The sequence below is a fragment of the Taudactylus pleione genome, unplaced genomic scaffold, assembly GCF_031769625.1.
Source record: "Taudactylus pleione unplaced genomic scaffold, aTauple2 ptg000917l, whole genome shotgun sequence".
Classification (NCBI taxonomy): Eukaryota; Metazoa; Chordata; class Amphibia; order Anura; family Myobatrachidae; genus Taudactylus; species Taudactylus pleione.
In genome coordinates, this window is record NW_028285318.1 from 793,139 (window position 1) to 820,781 (window position 27,643).

Below are 27,643 nucleotides of genomic sequence, written 5' to 3' on the forward strand. Positions count from 1 at the left end.
AAAAAAATCTAAATCCGACTGTCTCTTCAGCACAATTTTCCTGTGTTTCACAAGCATCAGCCCCCCCTGCATCTCACCAGCGCCATGCCCATGTCTTCACTCCAACACCATCCCCCTGTGTGTCTCCAGCTTGCCCTCTTGTGTCCATCAAGCAGCTCCCTGCCCCTGTGTTCCTCACCATCAGCTCCCTGCCCCGGTGTCCCTCACCATCAGCTCCCTGCCCGTGTCCCCCACCAGCAGCTCTCTGCCCATGTCTCCTCTCCCACCCAGAACTCACCCCCCATGTCCCTCTAGCAGCAGCTTCCTGCCCCTAAGTTTCCTCTCCCACCAGCAGCTTATACCCCCTATATCCCTCTAGCAGCAGCTACCTGCCCCTGTGTCTCCTCTCCCACCAGCAGCTTATCCCCCCCATGTCCCTCTAGCAGCAGCTCACCTTCGTGCCTGCCCTGGCCCTTGCTCCTCTTCACAGCTCCTCAGTGCACTATGTAGCCGTGGTGATGGCATGACGTCACATATGCTGTGCAGCAAAAGGAGCCGAAGGACCACAAAATGAGTGACAGCAGGGGCAGGCCGCGGGCGGAGGAGGAACACGAGGTCAGAAACCAAGGATGGTGGTTCTCTGTCTGTAGGACTTCTTTGCAGGGAAGTGGAGGATGGGAAACTAGTTCCACCTACCATTAGAGGTGACGGAACTCAGTTCCACCCCGTTCCTGACCACTTTAACCTCTGGTGAGGAGGATATAGCAGTGGGTTAGGATGAGAGTTAGTAAGCTTTAATAAAGAAGTGAACTGTGAGAGCCTGTTTGAAGTTTTGGAGAGAATTGGCCGAGTCTGACAGAGCAGAGGGCCTGATTCAGCATGGATCGCAGTTGCTAATATGCACGCAATCGGTTAATTGTTTCGCACTGCGCATGCATACTCATACACAAACCAGACTCTGTGCTCTGAACTGCGAGCGCAGTGGCGATGCAGACCCATCGCAGAGTGATTGACAAGAAGTGCTGTTTGTGGGTGGATACGGGGGATGGTCGGGGCGAAAGCAGGCGTTGCAGGGGAATGCATAAATTAACCACTGCGATACCATACGCAGCCTTAGGCCTTATAGCGTGCGCTGAAGTTAACAGTTCCTGAGTGAGGTCTGACCTGCCTTAGCTGTGCGTATGGGTCCGATGTTACTCGATGTTACTGATTATTTCGCTATGTTGCTAAAGTGTACTGATGTAAGGGGAGGTGGGCATCCTTATGTTAGGCTGCGATTGCAAAGTAATTATTTGCATATCACTGCTGATATTAGCAACTGCGTTGAGTGCGTATTAGCAGAATAGCGATCCTTGCTGAATCAGGCCCAGATTCCCTTATATATAATACAACTTTTAAATAATAATATTGTAATTACTTAATGTAATGAAAATCTAATTTTAATGTCAATATGCTACAGGTAGTTAAGCTGACCCCTGCTAAATAATAAGCATGTCACCAGCTGTTACCCTCAGCTCCTCCGTGCACCACCTCTGTAACACAAGTGCCGCTCACAAAGCACAGGCTATGAGGGGAACCTTTCATCATTAATCTGATTCACTATTCTCTTTCATTTTGTATTTATTTAGCCTCGTCCATGTACCAGTAAGTTGTACAAATCTTAGCAGAAGTCCTCAAATTTAGATAGATACAATATAATGTGCAATGTATTGCGGTACTGTGGTTAAAATTGAACTATATATTTACTAGAGAAATGGGACACACAGGGCCTGATTCAGCACGGATTACACACGCAGTTCTGCTGCGAAAATATGCTAATGTTTGCAATCGCTCAGCCAGCATAGAGATGCCCACTACCGCTTTCTCACGTAATCCGTAATACCTCGCAGTCCTACGTACACATTGGTAACATCGAGTAACATCGGACCCTCATGCACATTCTCTGACCTGTCTCAGAAATTGCAAGTCTCATCGCACGCAGTGAGTACTCAAGCTGCATATGCCGTCGCAGTGGCTAATATATGCATGCTCATGCAACGACGTTCAAACAGAAAGGGTCTTCTGCGTTTCTCTGACCACTCCCCCGTCACCACCACCAAACGCTGACGTCCTGTCACTCTGCGATGGCTTTCTATTTGCGTGCATGATCATGGTGCGATCGCAATGCTATCTTACGCATGCGCGGTACGCACCATCAGCCGATCTGTGTACGTGGTTGTAATTGCGATCCATGCTGAATCAGGCCCACAGTCCCTAATAGGCAGAAACAGAAGTTTACATGGTGGAAAAACATGATGATTTCCAATACCTCCTAACAAACAAGAGGGAAACCTGCAACTTGTTATAAAATGAATCACTTTATATTATATTCTTCACATGCATACACACATATTGGCAAACTTCAATAAATAGCTTATAAGAAAATGAATCACTTTTATATTATATTCTTGACATGCATACACACATATTGGCAAACTTCAATAAATAGCTTATAAGATAATATAGTTTACTATACACAATTACAAATACCATAAAGCCTTAAAGAACAGAAAAAACTGTGCAGTAGCTGTTCAACTTACAGACAGTCTCTAAGCCATTTGGAACTGTAATAAATACTTAAGTAACAGCCCATGGTGCATTTGACTACAGAAAAAATGCATAGATGAATGAATGAATATTGTTTACTGAATTTAGGAATAGATTAACCGAGAAGCTGCTTAGGATTTGACTCAGAGAAGGTGAAATGGATAACACTTTGGCTGTAGGCTACAGCCAAAATACAGAGGAAAGGAATGTAACCAGTCCCTGAAGGTTCAGAAATACTGGAGGTTCTGTTCTGTACAATATGCTGGCCAGTGAACTTACTTGTGGCCTGAAAGGAAATGTATGTATTTTTGCAGGTGACACAACGATTTATAACCCCAGAAGGGATGAATCAAATTCAATAATTTAGAGAAAATAGAGTATACTAACATCTATAGGGGCAGGTTAAAATCTAAATGTAATGGACATAAATGTAAGTGTAGCCCCTGCTTGCTCATGTACGTGAAGGTAGTATGTCATATCCCTTTCCCACCAAAATCCCGGGTCTGACCCGAGACTTGGAACATGACCCAGAACTTTCACACTGTGGAGCCGACCCAACATCATCTCCAAACGGGACCTGGGTTGTTCGACCCGGGTTACTCGTTTACACTGCCCCTTAACCCAAGTCCTTCAAGTGTCAAACCCTGTTCATTACCTGGGTTGGATTTCCGGATCGCTGGACTCAGGCTATTTTTTGGGACCCTTTTCCACTGAGCCTCAGTTATTACGGCAGTGAAAAAGGGGTATTAATCAGCTTAACTCCTACAATGGGGTATCCTTGAGTATAATATTTGCCTGTTGGATAGCAAATAACAATAGATGCCGTCACACCTCCCCAAATGACTGCAGCCTGTCAATCAGGCTGTGGCTTCCACCACACTGCATCCAGAGCCGCAGCAGTATCGCAGCACATGCACAAGGCAGCCCCAGTGCCATTAGGAACACATTGGAGAGAGCCCATCACTGAATCAGTCCATATGTGTACATGCACAAAGAGAAGGAGAATGGGCCTGATTCAGAAATGGACACTAATGCAATCACAGCTGCAATTTCGTACGCAACGCAACTGCGAAAATATGCTAATAGTTACAAAGCTTACCTGAGTATACGGACACCCACCGCTACCTTCTCATGTGCGTACAACGTCACCTACTTGTGTAAATATCAGTAACAACTATGCACATCGAGCGACCATCTTGCCCCTGTGGCAGGTCTGACCAGCCGCAGAGTTGGCAGGTCTCCTGACACGCAGAGAACTCTCATGCTGTGTAAAAGATCACAAGGGTTAATTTATGCACGCCCATGTAATGGCATTTAAATGGTCAGACACATTTTTCTGACCACCCCCGTTACCACCCCCAAATGCTGACAACCTGTCACTCCCTTAGTGATGGACTTCTCTGTGCGTCTGTAATTGCAATGTGATCGCTGCGCATGCGCAGTGAGGCTTATATGCATGCACGATGGCAAACAATCGATCGATCTGCGTATGTAATCGCCATTGCATCCATCTCTGAATCAGGCCCATTGTGTCTAAAGGACCCCAACCTATCACTAAACAGAACATTCAATATTCGACTTGAGGGATGTGAGCCAATAGTTTACATAAAGGGCCTGGCTCACAGAAGCAAATAAAAAACTGAGCATAATAATTTAGCAATTTGCACCTTGGAAAAACCATGTTGCACTGCTGGCGGGCCAGAATTAAAATGTGCAGTGAGATCTAGAAGCTGTGAAAGAGGTGTGTCCAACAAGCAGGAAAGGCTGTTACCTGTGGCCTCTCATACACCATCAGCAGCACATCTAGGGATGGCCATCGGCAGGTTACCAATCGATGGTCGCCATTGATAGTACCATTTGTGGATGACATCGATGGTATGAACCATCAGCTGTGAACCATCGATGGTTTCATCCACAGATGGTCATCCCTGTTTTAATGCTGGACAGGCAGCGGGCCAATCAGGAAGTGGGAGCGGGGTTTCGCAGGCCATGTCCCGGCACATGGAGGGGAAAGAAAGAAACATTGTTTGGCTCTGCCATTCCATGGCAGTGAACCATTGGATTGCCGCCATCGATGGCAAAACTATCTGTGGTTAACCATCAATGTTTGTTAATCATCGATGGTCGATGGCCATCCCTAAGCACATCTGAGATTGGAGGAGGAGGGACACGCAGTCTAAACCTGTCTCCCACTTCCCTCTGTGGGACAGAGCTGTGTGATAACTTCATTAAAGCAAGGTATGGATTGTTTCTATTACCATATGAGCACATTACAGTGGAGTGAGAAGAAAGGTCATTTTTATGCTATACAAGTATCTGTGCAAGCCATGTCAAATAAGAAAGCTGAACACTTTCCTGCTATGTGCTGATTAGTTGGATGATTGATTGCAAATCACTGTTATAGTATTCAGAACTTTGAGTGAACATTTTACATTAAATCTGGACCTTGATTGTCTTCAACCTCTAAAGGCCCCTACACACTAGACGATATCGTAAGCAATTTGGCCGATTCCTGTACGACAAATCGTTCATATCATCCAGTGTCTACGCACTATCACGATCACGAAGCGCGCTCCCGCCGGTCGTTGGTCGGATCTTCAGATCTTTTGTACATGCAGGATGATCTGTCAATGTCAACGATTCCCCTCTGATAGTGCAGTATGTACGCACTACTGAACGACAAACGATATGTCGTTCCGACCTGGACAATGCGGGCGTCTATTACTTGGCATTCCGATGACACTCCCTTCCTCCATTTTATTCCAGTATCGTATAGGAACAGCAGCATCCAGAACCAGATCACAGCCCATAATCACTGATCTGTGCATGCATCTGTGTCTATTCAAAATCAAAGATACCTTGTCAAGGGTATGTTATGTCCACGTATACACCCCTAATATACTTTGTGTAAAACACTATAGACCAACAATGTTTTTAATTTGCCACTGACCACCAATGTGTATTATATGTCACTGACAACCAATGTTATATGCTGCAGACCACAAATGTGTATTATATGTCACTGGCCACCAATGTGTGTTATATGGCGTAGACCCCAATGTTACTACCAATGACCCTGTTGAATACCCAGGTTACCCCGTGATGTTCTTTTTTTCTAATACACCCATTCTTTTGTACAGTAGTTCTTTTCTGGCTTTCCGGCCTTCTCAGATTGATTTTTTCCAAAACAAAAAGACCTAGTCTCAGTATGTTGTGTCCACACATACACCCCTAATCTACTTTGGGTAAAACACGTATATATTGCACCTTGTAGAACCAGGTGTAATGTAGACTAATAAGTTTAATTCACACAATGGACCTCATTCAGAGACGCTCGCAAAAAGCAAGCGCTCGCTCTGAATCAGGGTGCCCGCTTTTTTTTTTTAACCCGCCTCCTGGCCGCTCGCTAAGCTGTGGGTGACCACCCACAGCTTTTGCGAGCGGCCAGGTGATGGTCGCGATTATCGCGACCATCGGGCTTGCAACGAGACCCTTGTTGTACGGTCTCGTCTGCTGCAAGGCCCAGTGAGCTTCCTGCTCAAATAGAGCAGGAAGCTCACTCCTGATAGCATGAGTGATGTCAGTAGAGCCGCCCACAAACGGCAGGCATTCCTTCAGGAACGCTTCCGTTTGTCCAGCCACATCCAGATCAACATCGACAGCCGCCCCGTTTGTAGCGAGCCCCGGAGCAAGTGAATTTCTCACTCGCTACGGGGCTTGCACACATGCGCGGCATGTGCGCAGTGCCCCACCATCGACCCGCTTGCGAGCGCATAGTGCTTGTGAGCGCATAGCGCCTGCGAGCGGGTCTGAATCAGGTCCAAAGCTCATTGCTCTTTTATTTACATTTTTTTTGTTTACTTTTGTGTGAATGAATCTTGTTTTGTTAATTTTGGCATTATTTAATATTTTTGTTTACCTAAACATTAAAATGCCATTATAGCCTTATCAAAAAATGTAGACACAGGTAAACGAATTAAACTTTGTTTTAATTATTTTTTTTTAAATCATTAACAACTCACCTTTAAAAATATATAGATACAGCATAAATAGTTTTTTCTTTTAACAACATTGGGGGGGGGGCCACACCGAATGTCCAAAAAGCTGGCCACCCCCTTACTGGAGGTAGGCAGATATCAATTTGTGGTCCGTGTTTAATTTAAGTGAAATGTTTTTTGTAATTAGCTCCCATAAACACTATAACATTTTTTATTCTTTTCTGATAGATATAACTATGGAAAGAGACCGTGAGTTTTTAAAAGGCTTTCTCGAACTAATCAGAGAAAGGCAATGTTTGTGGAGGGTAAAGTGCAAGAATTATCATTAAAAAAAGAGAAAAAAAATGCAGCCCTTCAGGAACTTGTGGACTTCAGAAAGAGCCACCACAGTGAAGCCTCCGTACAGTGGGTCCACAAGAAGATACTGAAGGAACACAAGAAAAGCCAGGTGTCCAAGTCCTCTGGAGCGGGAGCAGATGACATATATCACTTTAACCTGTGGTATTATGACTTGCTGGGAGCGAGAGGCCACATCTAGCGAACGTGCCTGAATCAGAGCCAAAGTGCATACACACCATGCTAAATGTTTAAAAATATAGAAAGTCCCCAATTGTCCACTCTTTGGAGACAGTCTTCCTGCCATGGCACTGCCCCCACTCCATTAAAATAAACCAGGTATTGCTCAATGATCTGTTTTGTGCGTGTGGTGCCAGTTTCAGAAACCCCTGATGCTGCCACAGACGACCATCGATCCATGTCCTCTGGCTGTTCTGGGTCATCTGGCAAAGATGTGCCTGTTGTCCTTTGCTGGGTGGTTGTCTGCCTTAGAAAATTATGCAGGACACAGCTGCCAAGACAACCCGGTCGATCTCATTCACGCGCAGGTTGATGGCTGTGTGGAAAATGCAGGAGCGATTGCTAAGGATGCCAAAGTCGTTCTCCACAATCCGGCGTGCCCTTGAAAGCCTGTAATTGTAGATCCGCTTCTCCTTGGTCAGTCCCTTTTGCACATATGGCTTCATAATGTGCTCGTGTAGTGCGAAGGCCTCGTCTGCCACAAACACAAAATTTAGGCCGAGCTTGGTTTCCTCAACAAATGGCAAGTTAAGGTTTTAGAGTTGAGCCTCTCGTAGAAAGCCGTCTGTTTGAAAGACCCACCATCCAAAGCATGGCCATTCTTGACAACATTCACAAAAAGAAATTCATACTTGCCATTCACTACAGCCATGAGAACTATACTGAAGAACCCTTATAATTATAATAATAGGATCCGGTGTTGGCAGGTGGGGTTATGCGCACATGTTTCCCATCGATGGCTCCCCCGAAGTTAGTGAAGTTCCTCCGCTGTTCAAATTTCTTAGCAATGGTTTTCCATTCAACGGTTGTAGGGAACTAGAAACAAAATTGATTAAAACATGACCTTTATGTTATTTTTTGTTTTTTTCAACAAACTTTCACTCAAGACCTGGACATGGATGCCACCCCAGACCTCTGTGGCATCTTTGAGAGTGAGGAGTGAGGGGAAATCCTCTAACCCACCTCGCCCACCACCCCCCAAAAGACAGCACCGCGTGGCCACCAAGAAACGAATGCTGCAGAACATTTTCTTAAAAAGACAGAAAATGTTCTGCAGAAAACTCTGGACCAGTTTGACTACCCAGCCTCACATCTAGGTAGCTCAATACGACAAATGGTCTCGGATCATTAGATCCAGTTTGAGAGGCTGGTATATAACCTGGTGATCCTGGGGAAAACAGGCAAACTTATGCCAGAAACCTGTTATCAAGGCCTCAGCAACTGCCAACTGCCCTTCCCACTAGAACACAGGTTCTCGAACTCGGTCCTCAGGACCCCAAACAGTGCATGTTTTCCAGGTCTCCTCACAGGATCACAAGTGAAATAATTAGCTCCACCTGTGGATCTTTTAAAATGTGTCAGAGTAATGAATACACCTTTGCACCTGCTGAGTGACCTGGAAAATGTGAACTGTGTGGGGTCCTGAGGACCGAGTTTGAGAACCACTGCACTAGATTGATGGGTCCCACCCCATCAATCTGTACTACCCCAGCCACCTATGCCTCCACATTATTCAAAGCCATTTAAAGTGCCTTTCTGGAGGCAGAGGAGGACCCTCCTCAATTCTCTAATATTTAAACTAAATCAAAAATATGTTATTTTGAACCACAAATATAAACAAGTTTTGTCATTCCCAATAGCTGCTCTATGATATATGGTGCTTCTGCCGCAGATTGTACTGGGTCAATAAATACATGCAGCAAGGGGCAGATTGATGGAGCTGCAATCTGCACTTATGGCACCTGTTTATTGACCTATTCAAATCGCACCAAATATCATAGAACACTAAAGTTATTGGGACTGATAAAACTTGTTGATATACACGTTAAAAGCTGTTCTAAAAATTTCACGTTTTCGGCCCATATTTTGCTGGGCACATATTTAGTATAAACACCTGTAAAGTTTTATTTTATTTAATATGTACAGTTTTATAGAAAGTTTTACTTAAAAAAATGCAGTCATGTTCAGGATGTACAATTTGTACATTAATAAAAAATACAAAAATTCTTGCACAAGACATAAAAATGTGTGGTGTTTTCTTACCTTACAGTACTGGTACTTCAGCACGGTAACAACAGCTTTGCAGGTCTCTGGGATGATGAGGCCCAATGCTTGAGGGGAGATGAGGGAGCCAAACTTTAGATCAGCCAGGGATCTTCCAGTAGCCAGAAACCTCAGGGTGGCCACCAGCCTCTCCTCAGAGAGTCACCAGATGAAGCAACTCCTGGAAAGCGGCGTCATCCGGATTGTTCTCCTGAATCTCCATTAGCAGCGGTATCCCTCTGCAGCAGCCACTCCTTTGTCCAGCATGATCTCAGCCTCCTCCTTTGCCGGGCCCACTCCTTTGCCGGGCCCTCTCCTCTTCAGTTAACACCGCAGCCCCAGCACATGCTACCATCACCTAATGACGATAAGGATCCATCACTACAGAATGCAGATTGCAAAAAGTTTGTTAAGCCAGGTAAAACAAACCAGAGCACTAAAGCAATGTACAGTGTTCAGCAGGTAGACACCAAGGGGTAAATTTACTAAGCTTTGATTTGGTCCTGATTTGTCACGTTTTTCAACTCGGATAGGATCGATCAAAAACGGACCCTTTTTTTCACTTAAAAAATCGTGAATTTACCAAGGTCCCGGTTTTGACAGGATCCTTTTGATTGATGTATTTGGTCGATCCTGTCCATTGTGAATTCCCGATTTCACCGCTCGAATTTGTCTCCCGAACAAGCAGGCTGCACATATCAGTGAAATGTGTGCAGACTGTTGTTTTTTTTTGTTGTGTAGGGTTAGACCATAACTTAGGTACCAGCACCTAGCTGCAGGGCCAGTCCTGATTTTAATTATAGGGGGAAAAAACTTGCGTAGGGGTCCCCCTATAATTAAAACCAGCACTGGACCTTTTCTAGCGGGGGGCTTATGCCACAGCCAAGGGAGCCCTTTCACCGGGCCCCCAGCTGCAGCATCAGTCCTGACCGCTAGTCAGCCCCTCTCCAGGGCACCCCTTGCCTAGGCTGATAGCCCGGGGCTATCACCACCACCCTGGGGCGGTGGGTGGCTGGTTAATACTGTATGTAGTGTGTAAAAAATAGAATTAACAACATTGTCTTTACAGTGGAACTACAGGTCCCAGCAAGCCTCCCCCGCATGCTGGTACTTGGAGAACCACAAGTATCAGCATGCGGGGCATTAAGGGCCCCTGGTACCTGTAGTTCACCTGTAAAGAAATGTGTAAAAAAACACACAACACACACACACACCATGAAAGTACAGTTTTATTTCATACATACACACACATACTCACCTACATTACCAGGAGTGGTCCCCTTGTCCAAAGTAGGCATCCAAGGACTTCTTAAAACTAAAAAAAAAAATTGTGATCCACGCAACAGATACCAACCAGGATGGTTGATATCTCCCGAATGAAACACTTAGACGTGGCTTCTGCCTTTATAGAGCCGTATCTGAGCATTCATTGGCATAGAGAGATGAGCCCCCGCCTCCCTCAGCCAATGGACGGCTCCTCCATTGAAGTCAAAGGTGGGAACCGCAGAATTAACTTTAGTAACCTGCGGCTCTCCATTGACTTCAACGTTTGTCCAGGACTTCCAGGGAGATCAGGGGAAATCGCTAACAACATTGCTTTGTTTGTACCCAGCTTAAAGAAAAGGGAACAAATGCAGCACCAGATCTGTACAGTGAACCTGCTTCCAGTTGCTAGTAGCAAAAACATAGTAGTTGCTAGAAGTATAGGGGGGATTTAGACGTCAGTGTGCCTCTGATACAGCCAGGCAACTAGCTCTTTGTTCACTGATTAAAATGGCCACAGTTAGTCTACACCTTTTATTCCACCAGTGGTGCCATATCTTGGACACTTTAACAAGGACTACAACTGCATGCACCACTGAGGTCCAGTGTTTACTTTATTTTTTTAGAGCGTAGTGCTCTCACAAGCCTCTTTGGTATACTTGCCTATTTTATAGACATCTGTATTGGGAGAGGTCCAAATTACAAGCTTGGGGTATGTGTCCATGCGATTTGTGTCACTTTGGCCACACTCCCACTTAGCAATGGCGTGATTTGCAGCAGGGTGGGATAGGGTGGAGGGCTATGATTACCGAATCGTATCATCAAGCCCCACACTGACTTGCTGATTATGGAATTTTATGACATTTTACCAGATGCCTCCTTTACTCGTTTGCACTTTCTGTGGAGACACTAGCAAATTAACACACTGTGGAGACACTAGCAAATTAACACACTGTGGAGACACTAGCAATTTAACACACAGAACTGACTTTAGCTGACAACAAAAGTCAAGAATTATGAAAACTACAAAAATAATAATAATAATTTTTTTATAGAACACTTTTCTACAATAGGCCTCAAGGCACTGTACAGAAACCATTATACTGAGATTTAGAGTTGCAGAAAATACAGAAACCATGAACATAGAACAAAGGTAAGGCAGTCATTTTCGGGACAATACATAGGTTAAACTGTGCGGAATAGGCAATGCCTGGGAAAGATGACACAAAATGGTGAGATATAGAATCCAAAAGCGAATTACATGATTCTTACAATTTCAGATCCATGCATTGTTCATCCTATGAGAGTACCAGGTGAAGCAGCCATCTTGGGTGTAGTATTTAAGTTGCAATATGTGTGATAAGCTATACACAAGACATAATACATACAAGGAAAAAGTTAAAGGCAACTAACAAGATATAGTTCTACATGTTGTTCATCATTCCCATGATAGTACTAAGCAAGGCAGCCATCTTGGACACACTATACAGGTTACAGTGGCAGGATGAACAATTAGTAGAAGTGTAATAAAATAAAGTGCAATGTAGACCCATGCAATGTAGACCCATGGAATGTTTATGGATTTTGACTGTATATTGAAATGTGTAAATGCTTCTTACCTGACATGGTTTCTTCATTTTAATTGCTATGACATGATATCTATAGCAACATAGTTCACAGGTCCATGATCCTCTTTCACTAATCCACTTTAATAAGCAGAGCTGATGTGTGTACCTCACAGATCCATCACAGCGACATGGGTTGAGTAACTCTCCCTGGAATGAACAGAAAGGATGCTAAATGGAATATTTACATACTATTTTGGCTTATTTGTACAAATTAAAAGAAAAAAATCTTTGCACAAAGACAAAAAAATGAATTTTGGTTGAGTGGCCTGGTCTCTGCTCAAATCAACAATGTTATGTTTTATGTTGAATCTGATATATTGTACACAATGGGTATCAATACATTATTCCTGGTATGAATTAAAGTTCTTTATTATATGTTCCAACAAATATTTAAATAAGAGTTGTAAAATATTTTCTTATATATTTTATTTTATTATAAAATAAATAATACTTCTTATCCGAAAAAAATAATTCCAAGTTAAATTTTGAAAAGCAAAGGTCAGTGTGATTCACCAAGAGTCTGGACTTCAGTGTTAAGAGCACATTCTAAGTAGCCTATAGTATGTCAAAACAAACTGTCGCAGTTGCTTGATTCATTCATCTGTCTTTCCATACACAAAGCAGGCGCCACCAGCTTTCAGGACAACATCACTCGGAAAGTCTTCCACAGTGGAGTATTTACATGTACTTGTCATGTATTTTATTGCTTATCCAAGTAAATAATACAAACAGCAACAATTGATTGCAACGTTAATTCTTACCAAGAGTAAATTCAAGAGGAAAAAAGTATTAGCCAGCTGATAAAACCTGTCTAAACATGAGCACCATGAAATATAATGAGCATATTTCATGCAGACAAGTGCCAATAAGCTTTGTGTGGTCTTGGTTAGTGAGGCAGAGGCCTCTGATTACTGTTAAAGAGAAGTGGAAAGTGCAAAGTCATATCTATTAGACCATCCTATTATCCACTCTCCTCATATGGCTAATACAATCACTGTAAGGGTTTCTGGCCTCTGGGAGATAATGGATTAAAGTTCTGAAATGTGCATGTATCTATTTGTTTTCTAAATTTTCTTATTTGTTCTCATATTAGTGACCAACATGCATGCAAGATATTCAGCACAAGTGAAATGATCCTATGCTCTACATGCAGCAAATGGACCCTAGCAAATTTGCACTTTTTAATGCCCTTTAAACTAATTTAAAGAAATTGGTACACACTGATAACCATATCTGCCGACTGCTTCTTCATAGGGGACAGCAACGGGGGCTACAGTATGTGTCTAGTTCTTTTGATGTGCTAGGCTGCCTCATACCATAGGGCAGCACAGACAGTGTAATGATTAGCGTTACTGCCTTACAGCACTGAGGTCATGGGTTCGATTCCAACTACGGCCATGTGTGGAGTTTGTATATTCTCCCTGTGCTTGCTTGGGTTTCTTCCGGGTACTCCGGTTTCCTCCCACACTCCAAAAATATACTGGTAGGTTAATTGGCTCCCCACAAAATTGACTATGGTTTGTATGGTTGTGAGCATCTGGTAGGGAACATAGGACCTCATTCAGAGTCTCTCGCAAGCGCTGTGCTCTTGCAAGTGGCCCGATGGTTTGTGAACGCGCATGCACATGCTTCGCAGCCTGCTCGCCCAGCAAAGACAGCCCAGTGAAATGAGTGACAGGAGAGGCCGTTTCTGGGTGGTAACAGGGGCAGGACACTAATAACGGGGGAGTGGAGGTGTGAACACAGGCATGCCTGAGTGTTTCAACACCGTTTTTAAGGCATGCATAATTAACAGGCAGCGTCATAGTACACATCACATGCTTGTTTTTTACACTGAAGTCCTCGCAGTGCTTTGCGGCAGGGTAAGGCAACCACAAGCGCTGCGATCGCTACCGATGATGCTCGATGTACCAATGTTTTAATACACTTCCTGGAGATGACGTGTGCAAGTGGGCGTCTCAACATAGGCTAATGGGTGTCAGCATACACAGAGTGATCGCTCGACCAGCCAAAGTGGGTGTGCTTATGCCTTGGCGAGCGATCACTTCCCATGGCGTCACTTTGAAGAATTTGCATACGCTGGATGCGAGCGAGCGGCCGCTTGTGAGAGACTCTGAATGAGGTCCATAGATTGTAACAGTGGCTGGTGCTTGAGGAAACTATACAGAACAGCAGGGAATAGCAGTAACCTCCCAACTATTTAAATGGGCAAAACTGTACTGATTAGTACAGAGCCCGCCAAATTGTGATTGACTCACATAAATTCATATAGTCAGGGGTCCCTCAACTGGATGGATTTGGATGAAAATTTCACAGAGTGGTAACATTGGATCCCAGAAGACACTAGGTGGTTGAGGTCCTGGTCGGACCTCCTATTGGTGTACACTGGGCAGAACTTTGACCCGGGGATGTTGGGCAGAACTTTGACCTGGGGAGCCTTTTCTGGGCCTTCCACTGGATGGATTTGGATGAAAACATCACAGGGGGGTGGCAAGTGGTCAGGGATGCCTAATGGAGTGGTTGGGGTCCTGGTCTGACCTTACAACAGAGTGTGCCGGGCAGGACTTTGACCCAGGGAGCCTGTTCTGGGTATTAAATAGTAAACAAAGGACATAACATTTGAGAGATGGGTGGAGAGGAAATCAACTTTTAGAAAAAAGTCCAGCAGACAAAAATATGTAAATGAGAGTAGGAAAAACAGCTTGTGCTAAAGAGTGGAATCAAGATACAAAAGGAGTAAGGAGGAATAAAGAGTGATAAGTAAAAAAAAGAGAGCAGAGGGGTTTCTAGTTTAAGCAAGGCCAGGAAGGATTGTGTGGTGTGCAGCCTACCAAGGTGCCCACACCGCATGAAACTTGGCAACTATGTTATTTTGACGGCTGATAATGTATTCCATTTTAGATATAAACCAGATTCGATTAAATAACTCTTGACGTGATGGTGGAGAGGGCTGCTTCCAAGCTTTAGCAATCTGTAACTTAGCAGCGCAAGTACAAATGTGTCCTCATACATCTAGCCTCTTTGCACGCTAAACAGCTCTTCTACTCGCGCCATGCCATGGCATGACTTAGTAGTGCAGAGCGTCTTTTCGTGCAACTTTTTACCTTCAAATGCATATTATTTGCACAGCGTTGCGAATAGTTAGCACATGCAGCTTCTACTGATTAAAATGATATGCAACATGCCTATATTTTGTGAGTGACTGTGGGTGTATCTGCATGCGAAACGCTATGTTACAGTGTCAGCGGCTGTAATACTGTATTGTAGCATTCCCTTGGTGGCAAGGTACTGGGGCCGGCAAATGCTTAATAACAATTCAGCAGTATGCCTTTGAATGCATCGTCGGTGTTGTCCTCCCGTGCTGTAATGCGGAAGTGTGACCGTGATAGACACAATGAGAATGGACTGTGCGGACAGAATATGTGTTCACCAATTATCACCCGCAAGTCCTCTGGACATACTTGGTAAGGAGACACACGGAGAAGTCACAGCCACAGACAGCCGCGATCAGCTGCACGCTGAACACAAGCAGGAAGCTGCCGCAGACTCTGACTGACTTTCCAATACAGCCCGCTCGGGGAGGCAAGGTGAGTACCAACGGGTCTGCGCGGTCCGTTCTCATTGCGTCTACCACGGCTACACTCCCACATTACAGCACGAGAGGACAACACTGGCAACGCATTCAAGGGCATACTGCTGAATTGTTATTAAGCAATTGCCAGCCCCAGTACTTTGCCGCCAAGGGAATACAGACAGCACAAACCTGACTGACAATTTACAGCAGACAACAGTACTATATTAGCAGCTGCCACATTCCGGACAGGAAGGCAGTATAGACAGTAAAATTGATTGAACCATTGCCCAGAAGGATGCAATGTGAGGGCAAGTCCACCAGACATGGAAAAATGAACCTACCTGGTCGCATTGCAGGTGGAAGGGTACATCTTATTGCAGGCATGTCGGGACTAGATACCATTGGATATAGACTTTATATGAAATCTCCTTGACGGAGACACTGATAAAGCATTTGAAAATGTTCAAACAAAAATCATCATAAATGTTCTAACCTAGTGGTTTCCCGAGATCTGTTTCCCAGGCTTTTGCATGATCTTCCAAGGGAGGGGAATTTAGCATTAGAATGGAGTGATATAGTTAGGAGATAATACTTTTGTCCATGGGACGGTAAATACATAATCATTCAATGGCCGTGGGGTTACAGAGGGTCGTCAAGTGAAGAAGTGACAAAATTACGTAATTGGAGGTATTGGTAAAAAAGAGAGTGAAGGAGTAGATGCTTCTCCCTCCTGGAGATCCGCAAAGGATTGCAGAGCAAGACTACCAAAGATATGCCGAAATTGAGTGACCAAGTAGCTGTAACATTAGATGATTGACCAGGAGGAAAGGAGGGATGGTGCCACAAGGGGGATTGAGGCGATGGGTTGGTAAAAAGAGAAAATTTGGTAGTGAGAGAGTCCCAGACTGATAGGGTAAGAGCTACTGTAGGCAATGACAGCATGGTGAATGGCCTATGTTGATGGGCAGATGGGAAATAGAAGCTATTTCGCCCAAATCAGATTTCAAGTCCAACCACCGTTTAGTGCCCCTGGGTGAATGCCAGGCAACTAATTGGCTGAGTCTAGAGGCTTGACAATATTTAGATATCGATGGAAGACCCAGGCCCCCTGTGAGTGGAACCTTGAACCTACACAGACGGGGTTTCTATTGTTCCAGATAAACTTGCACTAAAAGTATTGTAAGGAGGCAAGGACATGAGCGGGAACCACTATGGAAAGAATGTGGAAGAGATATAGTAGTTTGGGGAGAACATTAATTTTTTTATTGCGTTTATGTGCCCTATCCAAGATAGGACGTATTTTTGCCAGCTTGAGATAGCCTGTTCAATGGCCCTTAACTTTGTATAGACGGGTATAGGACTTAGGAGGATGCCAATTAAAGGCGCCCACCTACAGTAACTAAGAGCTTCCAATTTATCATGGTTAACTTTATAACATGATAGACTCCCATATAAGGAGAATTCCTGAAAAATATTGGGAATAGAAATGGAAGGGTTAGTAAGAGTAAGGAGGACGTTCTGCAAAGAGGGAGAGTTAATATTGAGAGTTCTCAACAGGAATGCCCGAAATGTCAGGGTTAGATCTAATTCGGCTAGCGAGTAACTCGATAACCAAGGCGAAAACAAGCGGAAATAAAGGGCATCCCTGCCTGGTACCATTTGAGATACTAAAAGTATTAGAAATAATACCACCTGCTAGGACCGAGGTGAAAGGGTTATGATATAGCGCCTGTATAGCCTGAAGAAATATCCCTTGAAAGCCAAATATGTGCAGTGTACGAGTTAGAAAGGGCCAAGAGACCCTGTCGAAGGCTTTCTCTGCAGGCCAGTACAGTAGTAGGGAGGGGAGTTTGAGCATTGTAATGGTGGATCAGGTTTACCGTTCACCTGGTGTTGCCTAAGGCTTGGCTAGTCGGATGTGGGTGAATAAGCATGGGGTTAAGAGGATTCAGCCTGTTTGCAAGAATTTTAGCAAAAAGTTTCAGATCAGTATTAATAAGTGATATTGGACGGTAGTTAGAGACCTATTGAGGATTTTTACCAGGTTTTGGAATAACAGTAATTACTGCTCTAGTGGTGCCCAGGAGAAAAAATTCACCATCAAGAATTAGATTAAAAGTAGACGAAATGTGGGGAATGAGAGTGTTTTAGAAGGTTTTATAATGAGAAGGGAAGTCCATTCCGACCTGGTGTTTTGGAGGGTTTCTGGCTTTTGAGAGCGTTTATGATGTCTTTGAGAGTAGTGGGGAGTGGGGAGGCAGAGCACAATGGAAGTAGAGGAGTCAATCTCAGGGAGGGCACAATAGGACAAATATTCAGAAGTAGAAGTCGTTGGGGCGGACGAAGAGGAGTCAGAAGCGTTATAAAGATGATCATAATATTCTTTAAATATAAATTAATATATTTTGGGTTGTAACAGATATTACATGTGGATTCCTTGAGTGATGGAATGGCTGAAAGGGCTTTGCATGCCTTCAAACGGTTTGCAAGTAAAGAATCAGCCTTGTTACTTTTTACGTAAAAATGCTGATTCAGTCAGTGGAGTGATTTTTTATTTTTTTCGTAGAGAATCACGTTGTGAGATGATTTTGCAGCAGCCAGCTATTTGTAGTTCTCATCTGTGGGGGTGCGTTTATGAAGAGAGTCCAGGGAGGAGACTGGGTTGGGTATGGCATTATGCACGGGATTCCGATGGTCAGAATTCTGATTCTGGCATCCCCACGCGGTAAGCATACCGACACTTGTTGATCGGTATGCTAACCCTCTCCCTACCCTAACCCTTCCTTCCCGGTGCCTGACCCTAATCCCCCCCCTCTAGTGCCTAAACCAAACCTCCCTCTCCCCACACCCTAAACCTAACCCTCATCCCAACCATGCTACTTACATTCGGTTTCCCGGCGGTAGGGATGCCGGCACTGGGATTTTGAACAGCGACGGGCTTCTGGGATTCTGGTAATGTAAGCGTTGGCATCCTGACCACTGCGATTCCGAACGTATCCCAGGAGACCTAAGGCTTGTTTCTGTTCCCCATTCCTGTGGAAAGCATAGCTAATGATGTGACTGATTTATGTGCTTCCCAGACAAGAGGGGTACATCCAGTGATGGGGGAGTTAAGAGAAATGTAGTCTGTCAGGATCTCTGTGATCCTGGAGTGGAATTGGGGAATCTTCAAGAGTGTTTCATTAAGACGCCATGACGGCAGAGTGGTTGGTACTTAAAGTGGAGGTGAGATAAGATTGATCAGCCCAAGAATTTGGCGGTATAGTGGAGTCAATCAGATGTATGGAAGCCAGAGGGCTACAGAGGATTAAATCAATCCTGGAGTAAGAGCGATGGGGAGCGGAGTAAAAAGTATACTCTATCGAGGAGAGTTTGAGAGCATGCCAAGTGTCAAAGAGATGAGCTTCTTTGACGTGATTAGAAAGTGATTTAGAAAGAAAGTCTGCACGGGGATAAGCCGGTGAGGCAGATTTCTCTAAAGTTGGGTCAAGTCTCTTGTAGCAAAACTATGTCTGCTTTCAAATTTTGAACTGAACAAAATACTGTAGGTGTGGCCATTTCTGAGGGGTATTGAGGCCCCGAATATTCATAGAAGTTTTCGTGATCACCATGCTTGCTTAAAATAGAGAGAAGATGGGAAAAAAGAGTGAGAGAGGGAAAAAGACCTGACTCCGTGAAAGGAGTGGGAAAAATCTGGGAGATAAGAGAGCAGAAATTGTGGGAAGGGCAGATAAGGTGTGGGGGAAGTGAACTGGGTACGTGACCCCAAGAAACTGAGGCAGTAGGGTATAAAAGAAGAACTGAAGGTGAGAATGGAGGGGAAGGTACTTCCCTCCACGGTAGTTAGGTCTGGTTCGTCCAATGAGGTGACGGCCACATCGCCAATAAAACATCTCGAGGAGATAGTTGTGTGGTTAAGACTTATGTTAGTGGGGTAGGAAACAGGTGAAAAATAGCAAGATGCATACACATCCCCTGGGTGTAAGGAGGGAAAGAAGAAGCGAAAAAGAAAATACAAGATAGAGGGAGTATGAAGAGAGGAAAAAGGAGAAACAAAAAAAAAAGAGGGGGAGACATCAGGAGGAATATTAATTTATAAAAGAGATGCTGAGGAGAGGAGAGAGCCCCACTATAGGCCTAGGGGGGTCCCGGCACAAACAACACAAGTAAACGCTAAGTTAGCGGGTGAAATGTAGAGAGGGCAGTGCCCCAAAACCTGAGAATGCTGGGGTCTACTGCCGCTGATGCACAATACAGTATAACAAAAAGATTAGGGGATCATAGACATCTAATATAATGGTCAACAGTAAAAGAGTACAATAAACAGGAATCTACAAAGGTAGGCATCATGAGGGCTATTCACTTATAATAGAGACACTAGAGGGAAGCAGAGAGCCTCTATCAGGATTCAGCCTGGGATCGGCCATTCCTCACTGTGGCACTGGCTTCCCCTTATTAGCCGTGTGGTCAGATGCCATGTGCAGCAGGTGACACGCTGAGTATTATCCTCAGGGCCCTGTTGACTTCCACAAAATCCTCCATATTGGAGTTCCCGTGGTGGCGCATAGGCGCAGCCATGTTGTCTGTCTCACCTGACCTGACCCTCCACCAATGGCAGCCTGGTAACCTCTCAGCTGACTCTCTCTTCCAATGGGCGGTTACCTAAGGGTATAAAGCAGGACTCCAGGAAACAGGAAGTCACCTGAACAATTTCTCGTAGCTGCTTGCTTCAGATAGCTTTTCCAGGCTCCATGATGTTGTATCCTCAGTACGCTTCACCAGTCTCTGTGATATTAATTTCAGTCACTACTGTTGTTCACCAGTGATATTCAACATCGGTCACTACCAATATTCTTCAGTGATATTCAACATCAGTCACTTCAGTGATATTCAACATCAGTCACCACCAGTGATTTTCAACATCGGTCACTACCAACATTCTTCAGTGATATTCAACATCAGTCACTTCAGTGAAATTCAACATCGGTCACTACCTGTGGTATTCAACATCGGTCACTACCAATACTCTCCAGCGATAATCTACATCGGTCTCTACCCATATACTTCAGTGTTACGACATCAGTGATTACCGATAATCACCATTGAAACCTCCAGCCACTAAGTTGTCTTTTTTATCTGTCAGTTGGTAATTCCTGTGTCCCTGATCAGGGGGCCACGACCTGCTCATTGGGCACAGTTAAACCCATATCTCAATTGGAGGGGTCACTGGAGAAAACCACCAATGAGTTAGACTCCGCGTCTCTGGTCAGGTCTCGTCAACATCTGGAATTAGCTGATGAGGAAGTCGTATGTACTTCCTCCTCGTTTACTGCTGCCTCCCCACCTAGTCACCCCGACTCCCAGTCTTCTGACTGGAAACCTCAAGGGCCAGGTCGAGACAGCCTCACTATAAGATGAGGAGCCACCATGGGTCCCGGCACAGGCAACACAAAGGGCCGCTAAATTAGCGGATGAGATGAGGCATTGCCCCAAAGGCTGAGCGTTTTGGGGCCCATCGCTGACGACTTGCAGGACAATATAACAAAAAAATTATAACCATAACCATGAAGATCAGGTACAACTGATATAATGGGCAACAGTAAAGGAGTACAATAAACCGGAACTTACATTGTCAGCAAAGACATAATATTCACATAAGACAGGGCTCTCAGCAAATGGGCAAGAGAAGAAAAAAAAAACAAGACTAATAACTGATATGTAATAAAGGAGAAACCGGTAATCGATAGTGTTACCCCCGTCCAAGGTCAGAGCAGATAGAGCTGGAACAGGGCTTTAGATCAAGGTGGACAGTCACTTATGATGATGATGAGGCTCCACCAGAGGGGGACCGGACTCTTGTAGATTGGTAAGCAAGTCCTACTCATGCTGATCTCTAATGAGGATGGTCTTACTATTGAGGTCAACAATGAGTTTAAAAGGGAAGCCCAGTGGTACCGGATACCTTCTTCTCAAAGTGCTGTGGTGAGATCCACAAAATTCTCGTTGTTTAGCTATCATGAGAGGAGAGATCTTGGTAGAATTGAAGTCTATCAGAGTCATAGGCTATGTAAGGTTTGCCCTTGGTAGAAGTGAGAACAAGTTCTTTATCCTTAAAGCTTAGAAAACGTATGACAAGTCCTGAGAGGGAACCCCATCACAAGGTTTAGGTTGGAGAGCACGGTGTGCGATGGTAGCTTCCGAGAACCAATATCAGGGATCAAGAAATGGATTCCGGTATATTACAGATGAGGAGGTTGTTTATGTGTTCCCAGTTTTCAAGATCTTAATTTTTAGTATGGAGGTCGGTCAGTTCAGAAATGATATAATCCATATCTCTGCTAGTGCCATTCATCACCTTTTGAAGACCATCATGGTGAGACTTCGGCTTGGAGGTCCTTGCAGCCAGAGACGAGATATCCAATTTAATGGATGAGACCGCTTTATCCAATTTAGTTTCATGCGAGTCCATGAATTCTGTGGAACGAAGAGGCAAGATGTCCTGAAAGTAAAGGGGATGGAGTGCTACTCTTATCCAGGGTGTCAGGAGAAGGGGAGGGAGGACTCTCTTGTTGAGTAGCTTTAATGCATGGTATATATCGGGCCCCCTTGTTTAGGAGTTTTGGCAGTGGAGTTTCGCATGTGGAGAGAGCCAAAAGAGACACGTTATATATAAATAGCACATCTTTAAAGCTAAGAAAGAGCACCAGTGAACCAGAAGGTCAGATATGTAGCTGAAGGGGGAAGTAAAGAAGATTGCATCCAACACTGAGTGGTGGTGAATTCGGGACACCTACGGGATGTGGGGAGAGCAAGTAAACATAACTGTGTAGGCAAACAGGGAACTGCCGGAGGAGTTACAGGTGGATAGGGAACCACACTACAGAAGAAGGCTGGATGGAGGCTGTCTGTTAATTCGCTGTCCATGGAGGGCTGCATTTCCCAGGCTCCACAAACCAGCTCCCAAAGAAGCCCCGAAAGTCAGCAGGTTGAAGAGAGATCTTCTGCAGGCAGGCAAAATAGGTTCTGATCAGCTGCAGCAGCACCCAGGCTTGTATCAGTCCCTCAGGCTCGGGGAGAAGCAGTGGGCAGGTCTGAGGGAGTGTGAAACAGGGCCCCTTCCAAGATCGAAGCAGATTAACGCTGGTCTGCAGGCCCCCTTGTTATACTTAAGGACCAGGGGAGCAGGTAGGTTTGTGGAGTCTGACCAGCAGCACTCCACACTGACAATCACAGGAAAAAGTCAGCACAGGTCTTACCCAGGCCAAGTCAGTCTTCACTGTGGGGCACAGCAGAGTGTGAGGTTATCCAGCTGCAGGGAGAGCAGTACGGGCCACGCCAGAGAGCCAGCAGCGGGAGTAGCCAAGACGGTCACCGGTACACTGCAGGGGCACTGAGACTTCCTCAAGCGAGGAACGGCACACCCAATCAGGCCTCCGGGTGATAAGTAAGTGCCCCCGGTTGCTTTCTGGGAGTTCTAGTGCCCCGAGGTGTGAGACGGAGTAGGGCAGGGGGCGCCCAGCAGAACGCGGGTCCGCTGCTGCAGGAAGTGGTGTAGGCTGCGGGAGCCAATCGCGGAAGATGGAGCCTCTTGATGTGGAGACCTGCAGGGTCACTACAGGTGGGCAGCTGCCAGCAAGGTGGATGAGGGCAGGAGGTGACCTAGGGGGTGATGTTTAACCCCTATATCAGTGGGAGCTAAGGGAACCCACGTCTTCTCTCCAAGACAGTTAAACCATGCCCCAGCATACATTTTTTTAAATAAAATATTTAAATATATTTTTAATTACTATTTAAACTTAATTAAATTGAAAAAAAATATGACAATTTCTGTGCGGTTTTGACAATAAGAATTTGTCAGTTAAGTGGTTAAACTATCAGTGTTCACTGTATGAAGAAATTTTATGGACAGGCTTTTATTCATAAAGCAATGAAAACATACTGTATGTGTTTGATTAAATTATCAGATTATCTCAATATCAGGGTTAATATAATAGAAATTAGGCAATTTAACGGCCATAAATTATTCTCTCTCCATGTTAAATTAAAAAGTAAAAATAAAGGTGAATCCGTTTGCGAAAAGGTAAAAAAGTTTGATTATTCAGAATTTGAGATATGACCTCAATATTTAGTTTTATAATAATGTTTCTAAATACAAGCTCATTTTTAAAGGGAGATGGTCCTAACAATTTGCCAGGCTGTAATTTGTGGTAACAAAATCACCGTATTTTTTGTAACGGGATCACATGACTGTAGGTTGCGTCTTTGATCAGGAAGTAGATCAAAAGAGGAAGTGCCACCATCTCAGTCACTGATGATGGAAATTGGTAAAGCTGACTGTTGGTATGTATAGCTGGCGATCTTTGGTATCCCGACAGGGGTCGGGTAACTATATTTACCCTCCCCCCCCTTCTTCCACTAACCCTCCATTCTTGTAGCCTAACCCTAACCCTCCCCACCCCGCACTCTAACCCTCCCTGTTATTTCCCTAAACTCGTGCCTAAACCTAACCCTCCCCCCTTAGTGCCTTACCCTAACCCTCCCAGTGGTGCCTAACCCTAACCTCCCCCCCTAAAACCTAATGCAAACCTCGCTATGCTATATAAACCTAACCCTCCCCCCCGCGGCTAACACTAAGGGCGCCCCGGCTTACCTTCGTTCAAGAAGCCGTCCTTCTGGATTCCGGCATCGGTATTAAGATAGGCGTCGGTATTTAGACGCCTATCTTAAGTCCCGTGTCGGACTTTCAGAGCCTGAGACTGTCGGCATCTGAACAATAAATCTGATCAAGAGCATTGCATAGGTGCTTATAATGAACTTGAAGTTTAATTCCTTAGGAAGCAAGAAACTGCAGGAAGTGTTTACTTTTCCCACAAAGAGGACAAATGTTGGGTTGATAAAACACAAGTGTTAAGGTTGTTGCAACAATAGTGTACTGGGGTCATTGGTGCAATTCCCAACCAGGGCCATTTGTGGTTTTCCTCTTGGTGCTACAATTTATCCCCCCAACCCCCGAAATATATTGCCAAATTAATTTGCCACTAGCTATAATTGAACCTAGTATGCATGCTAGGGAATTTATAATGTAAGCCCCAATGAGGCAGAGGTGAACAACAAATATTCTCTGTGCATAGCTATGAAATATGGTGGGACTATATAAAATAAACCATAATAAATTATACTACAGTAAAGGCTATATTTTATGAATGTACAGGTTGAGTCTCCCATATCCAAATATTCCGAAATACGGAATATTCCGAAATACGGAATATTTTTAGCATGACTGAAATAGTGAAACCTTTGATTTTTGATGGTTCAATGTTCACAAACTTTATTTAAGGCACAAAATTATTAAAAATAAAGTATAAAATTACCTATAGGCTGTGTGTATAAGGTGTATATGACATATAAATGAATTTCATGTATCTACACAAACTTTGTTTGAGCCACAAAATTATTGAAAATATTGTATAAAATAACCTACAGGATGTGTATATAAAATGCATTCTGTGTTTAGATTTGGGCCCTATTCCTAAGACATTTCAAAATGGTATGCAATTATTCCAAAATACAGAATATTCCGATATCCAAAATACCCTTGGTCCCAAGCATTTTGGATATGGGAGACTCAACCTGTACTACTTGATTAGACTTTATGTAGTTTTGAATGTACCTATTTGCAGTTGATAATTTTGGTTTGCACTTCTATGCAGTGGGATCACTAAGGGTTTGCGGGAGGTGTGACACCACTGGGTGTTACCCTCCGAGGGGGTAACACCAAAATGCTGGCTCCTCCCCGTTGACAGAGAGCCAGGCGCTGCACACTAACATTACAGGTCACTGAGTAGGAGCTGGCAGTGCACGGATAGTCTCTGTGGGCAGCACGCATATTTGGGAGTGCTGGGTACAACCCCAGAGTGATGAAACCAGGGGTGGGGGCAAGGCCACTCCACCTACAGGAGGGGCCATGCCTCCTTTTGGCAGTGGTCTTATTTGCCGCACTGGGTGTCACCAACCCCAGTACCGCCACTGCTTCCATGTGTCTGAATATATGTTTGTATGTTTATGTCAACTTTTATTCACAAGTATTCCAAGTATGAGCCATATTGATGTGTTCCAAATTGTGGAATTTAGTAATTAAATATTTTGTAAAACATAGTAGGAAATATAAGTAGTAGTAGCTGCTTTAGTACAGAGTTTCTCAAACTCGGTCCTCAGGACCCCACACAGGTCACGTTTTCAAGGTCACCAGCAGTTGCACAGATGTAATCATTACTCACTGACACATTTTAAAAGACCCACAGGTGAATCTAATTATTTCACTTGCGATTCTGTGAGGAGACCTGGAAAATATGACCTGTTTGGGGTTCTGAGGACCGAGTTTGAGAACCTGTGCTTTAGTAGGTAGCAAACATATTGTAGCCAGCACATTTCATTATGCTCATTACCTTCTTGGTGATTGCGTTACTACAGCATGGTGAGTCTGCTACTTTATAAAAAAAAATGTGACCACGTTACACAAATTGTCATACTTTTACCAAATTTATGTAGACATATTCCCTGGAAGTCCCCATCTTGCAATAAAATTGTGACATTCTGGAGCTGAATTTATCCATTTTGTGTGCACACACATAGGGCTCTATTTACTACAATCCGCATATTGAATGCGGATTGTAGTGTGATATTACCGAGTGAATTCGCATTGCGAATTCAGGCAATATCACAGGGATTTACTATAAATCCCTTGCAGGGACAGAGCTTGTGATAAAGCTCTGTCCCTGCGGATCCCATCCGCACTCTAGTCGCGGTATTTTTGGAAAAAATACCGCGACTAAGAGCCCGCGCATGCGCCGACCCACCGTCGCTGCTACCCCCACCAATGCTAAGCCCCGCCCCCGCGATCGTGGACCCCTGCGACCCCACCCTCCCTTCATTACACTTACCTGCATCCTCCTGGCCTCCGGTGATCTTCTCCGGGCTTCCCGATCAGGTGATCTCCCATACTGCACTGGGACCCGATCACCTGATGACCGGGCCGCAGTGCACTATGGAAGACCAGCTGACCGGAGAGGAGCCATCACCGGAGGCCCGATCACCAGTCCCTGGATTCAGGCAAGTAAAAAAAAATGATTCTTTCGTTTTTTTCTTTTTTTTACAGCAATCAGCTTGCGGTCTGTTTAGAACACATAGCTGATTACTGGTACCAGCTCCCGCCTCTGCTCTCCCCGTTAGAGCAGAGTGGGAGCCCAGTAACCGGGGAAGACCCTGGATAACGCCACCTCCAGGCATTATTATCACAGGGCTTCCCCCGGTATTTATTTTTAGTAACTCTGGTCGGATCACATTTCCCATTACATTTATGTGAAATGCGATCTGCTTTAATAAAAATAAGTGATACTAGGGGTTGGAGTAGAATTTTACTAATTCTACTCCAATTGCCCTGTAATAACTACAGGCGAAACTAAAATAATGTGAAAAGGGTGTGAAAACACCCTTTTTCACTTTATTTTAGTAAAAATAATGTTAATATATAGAGCCCATAGTAACATGTCTCATGAATGGTGATTCCGGTACTGACTGTGAAAGTAGGCTATTTTATCAAGGATAACTTACACAAGATAGCACTTAAGCTATTTTGATACATTTTACATGGGGTTTATTGGTTGCAGTTGGGTTATGATTTGTAGAGATGAGCGGGTTCGGTTTTCAGAGAACCGAACCCACCCGAATCTTGCAGATCTCAAAGTGAGGCAAAACGTCATCATCCCGCTGTTGGATTCTCGTGGGTTTTGGATTGTATAAAAGGTTCCCCGCGCTTGCTGCCATTTTAATTCCGGCTGTGGAGTGAAGAGGAAGCAAGGGAGGGGCTGTGCTCTTGTTGTCCATAGTGGCTGTGCTGTTTCTGTGCATAGGGGCTGGCTGCTGTTGACTTGTCACTTGTCATAGGGGCTGGCTGCTTAATGTCCATAGGGGCTGGCTGGGCTGTGCTGCGTTGCTGT

General features: G+C 44.5%; 1 protein-coding gene across 3 annotated transcripts in view; it reads right to left on the bottom strand.

Moving 5' to 3' along the window:
* MARCHF11 (membrane associated ring-CH-type finger 11) overlaps nt 1-27,643 on the bottom strand; it is an 86,681-nt gene that overhangs the window by 31,918 nt on the left and 27,120 nt on the right. For 2 of the 3 annotated variants that reach the window (XM_088459627.1, XM_088459626.1), the window contains one exon: nt 12,065-12,220. The exons of the other annotated variant lie outside the window; for it this stretch is intronic. In XM_088459627.1, the coding sequence (XP_088315753.1) occupies nt 12,065-12,220 (156 nt within the window). The remainder of the gene's footprint in view (nt 1-12,064; nt 12,221-27,643) is intronic. 3 annotated transcript variants of the gene reach the window in all.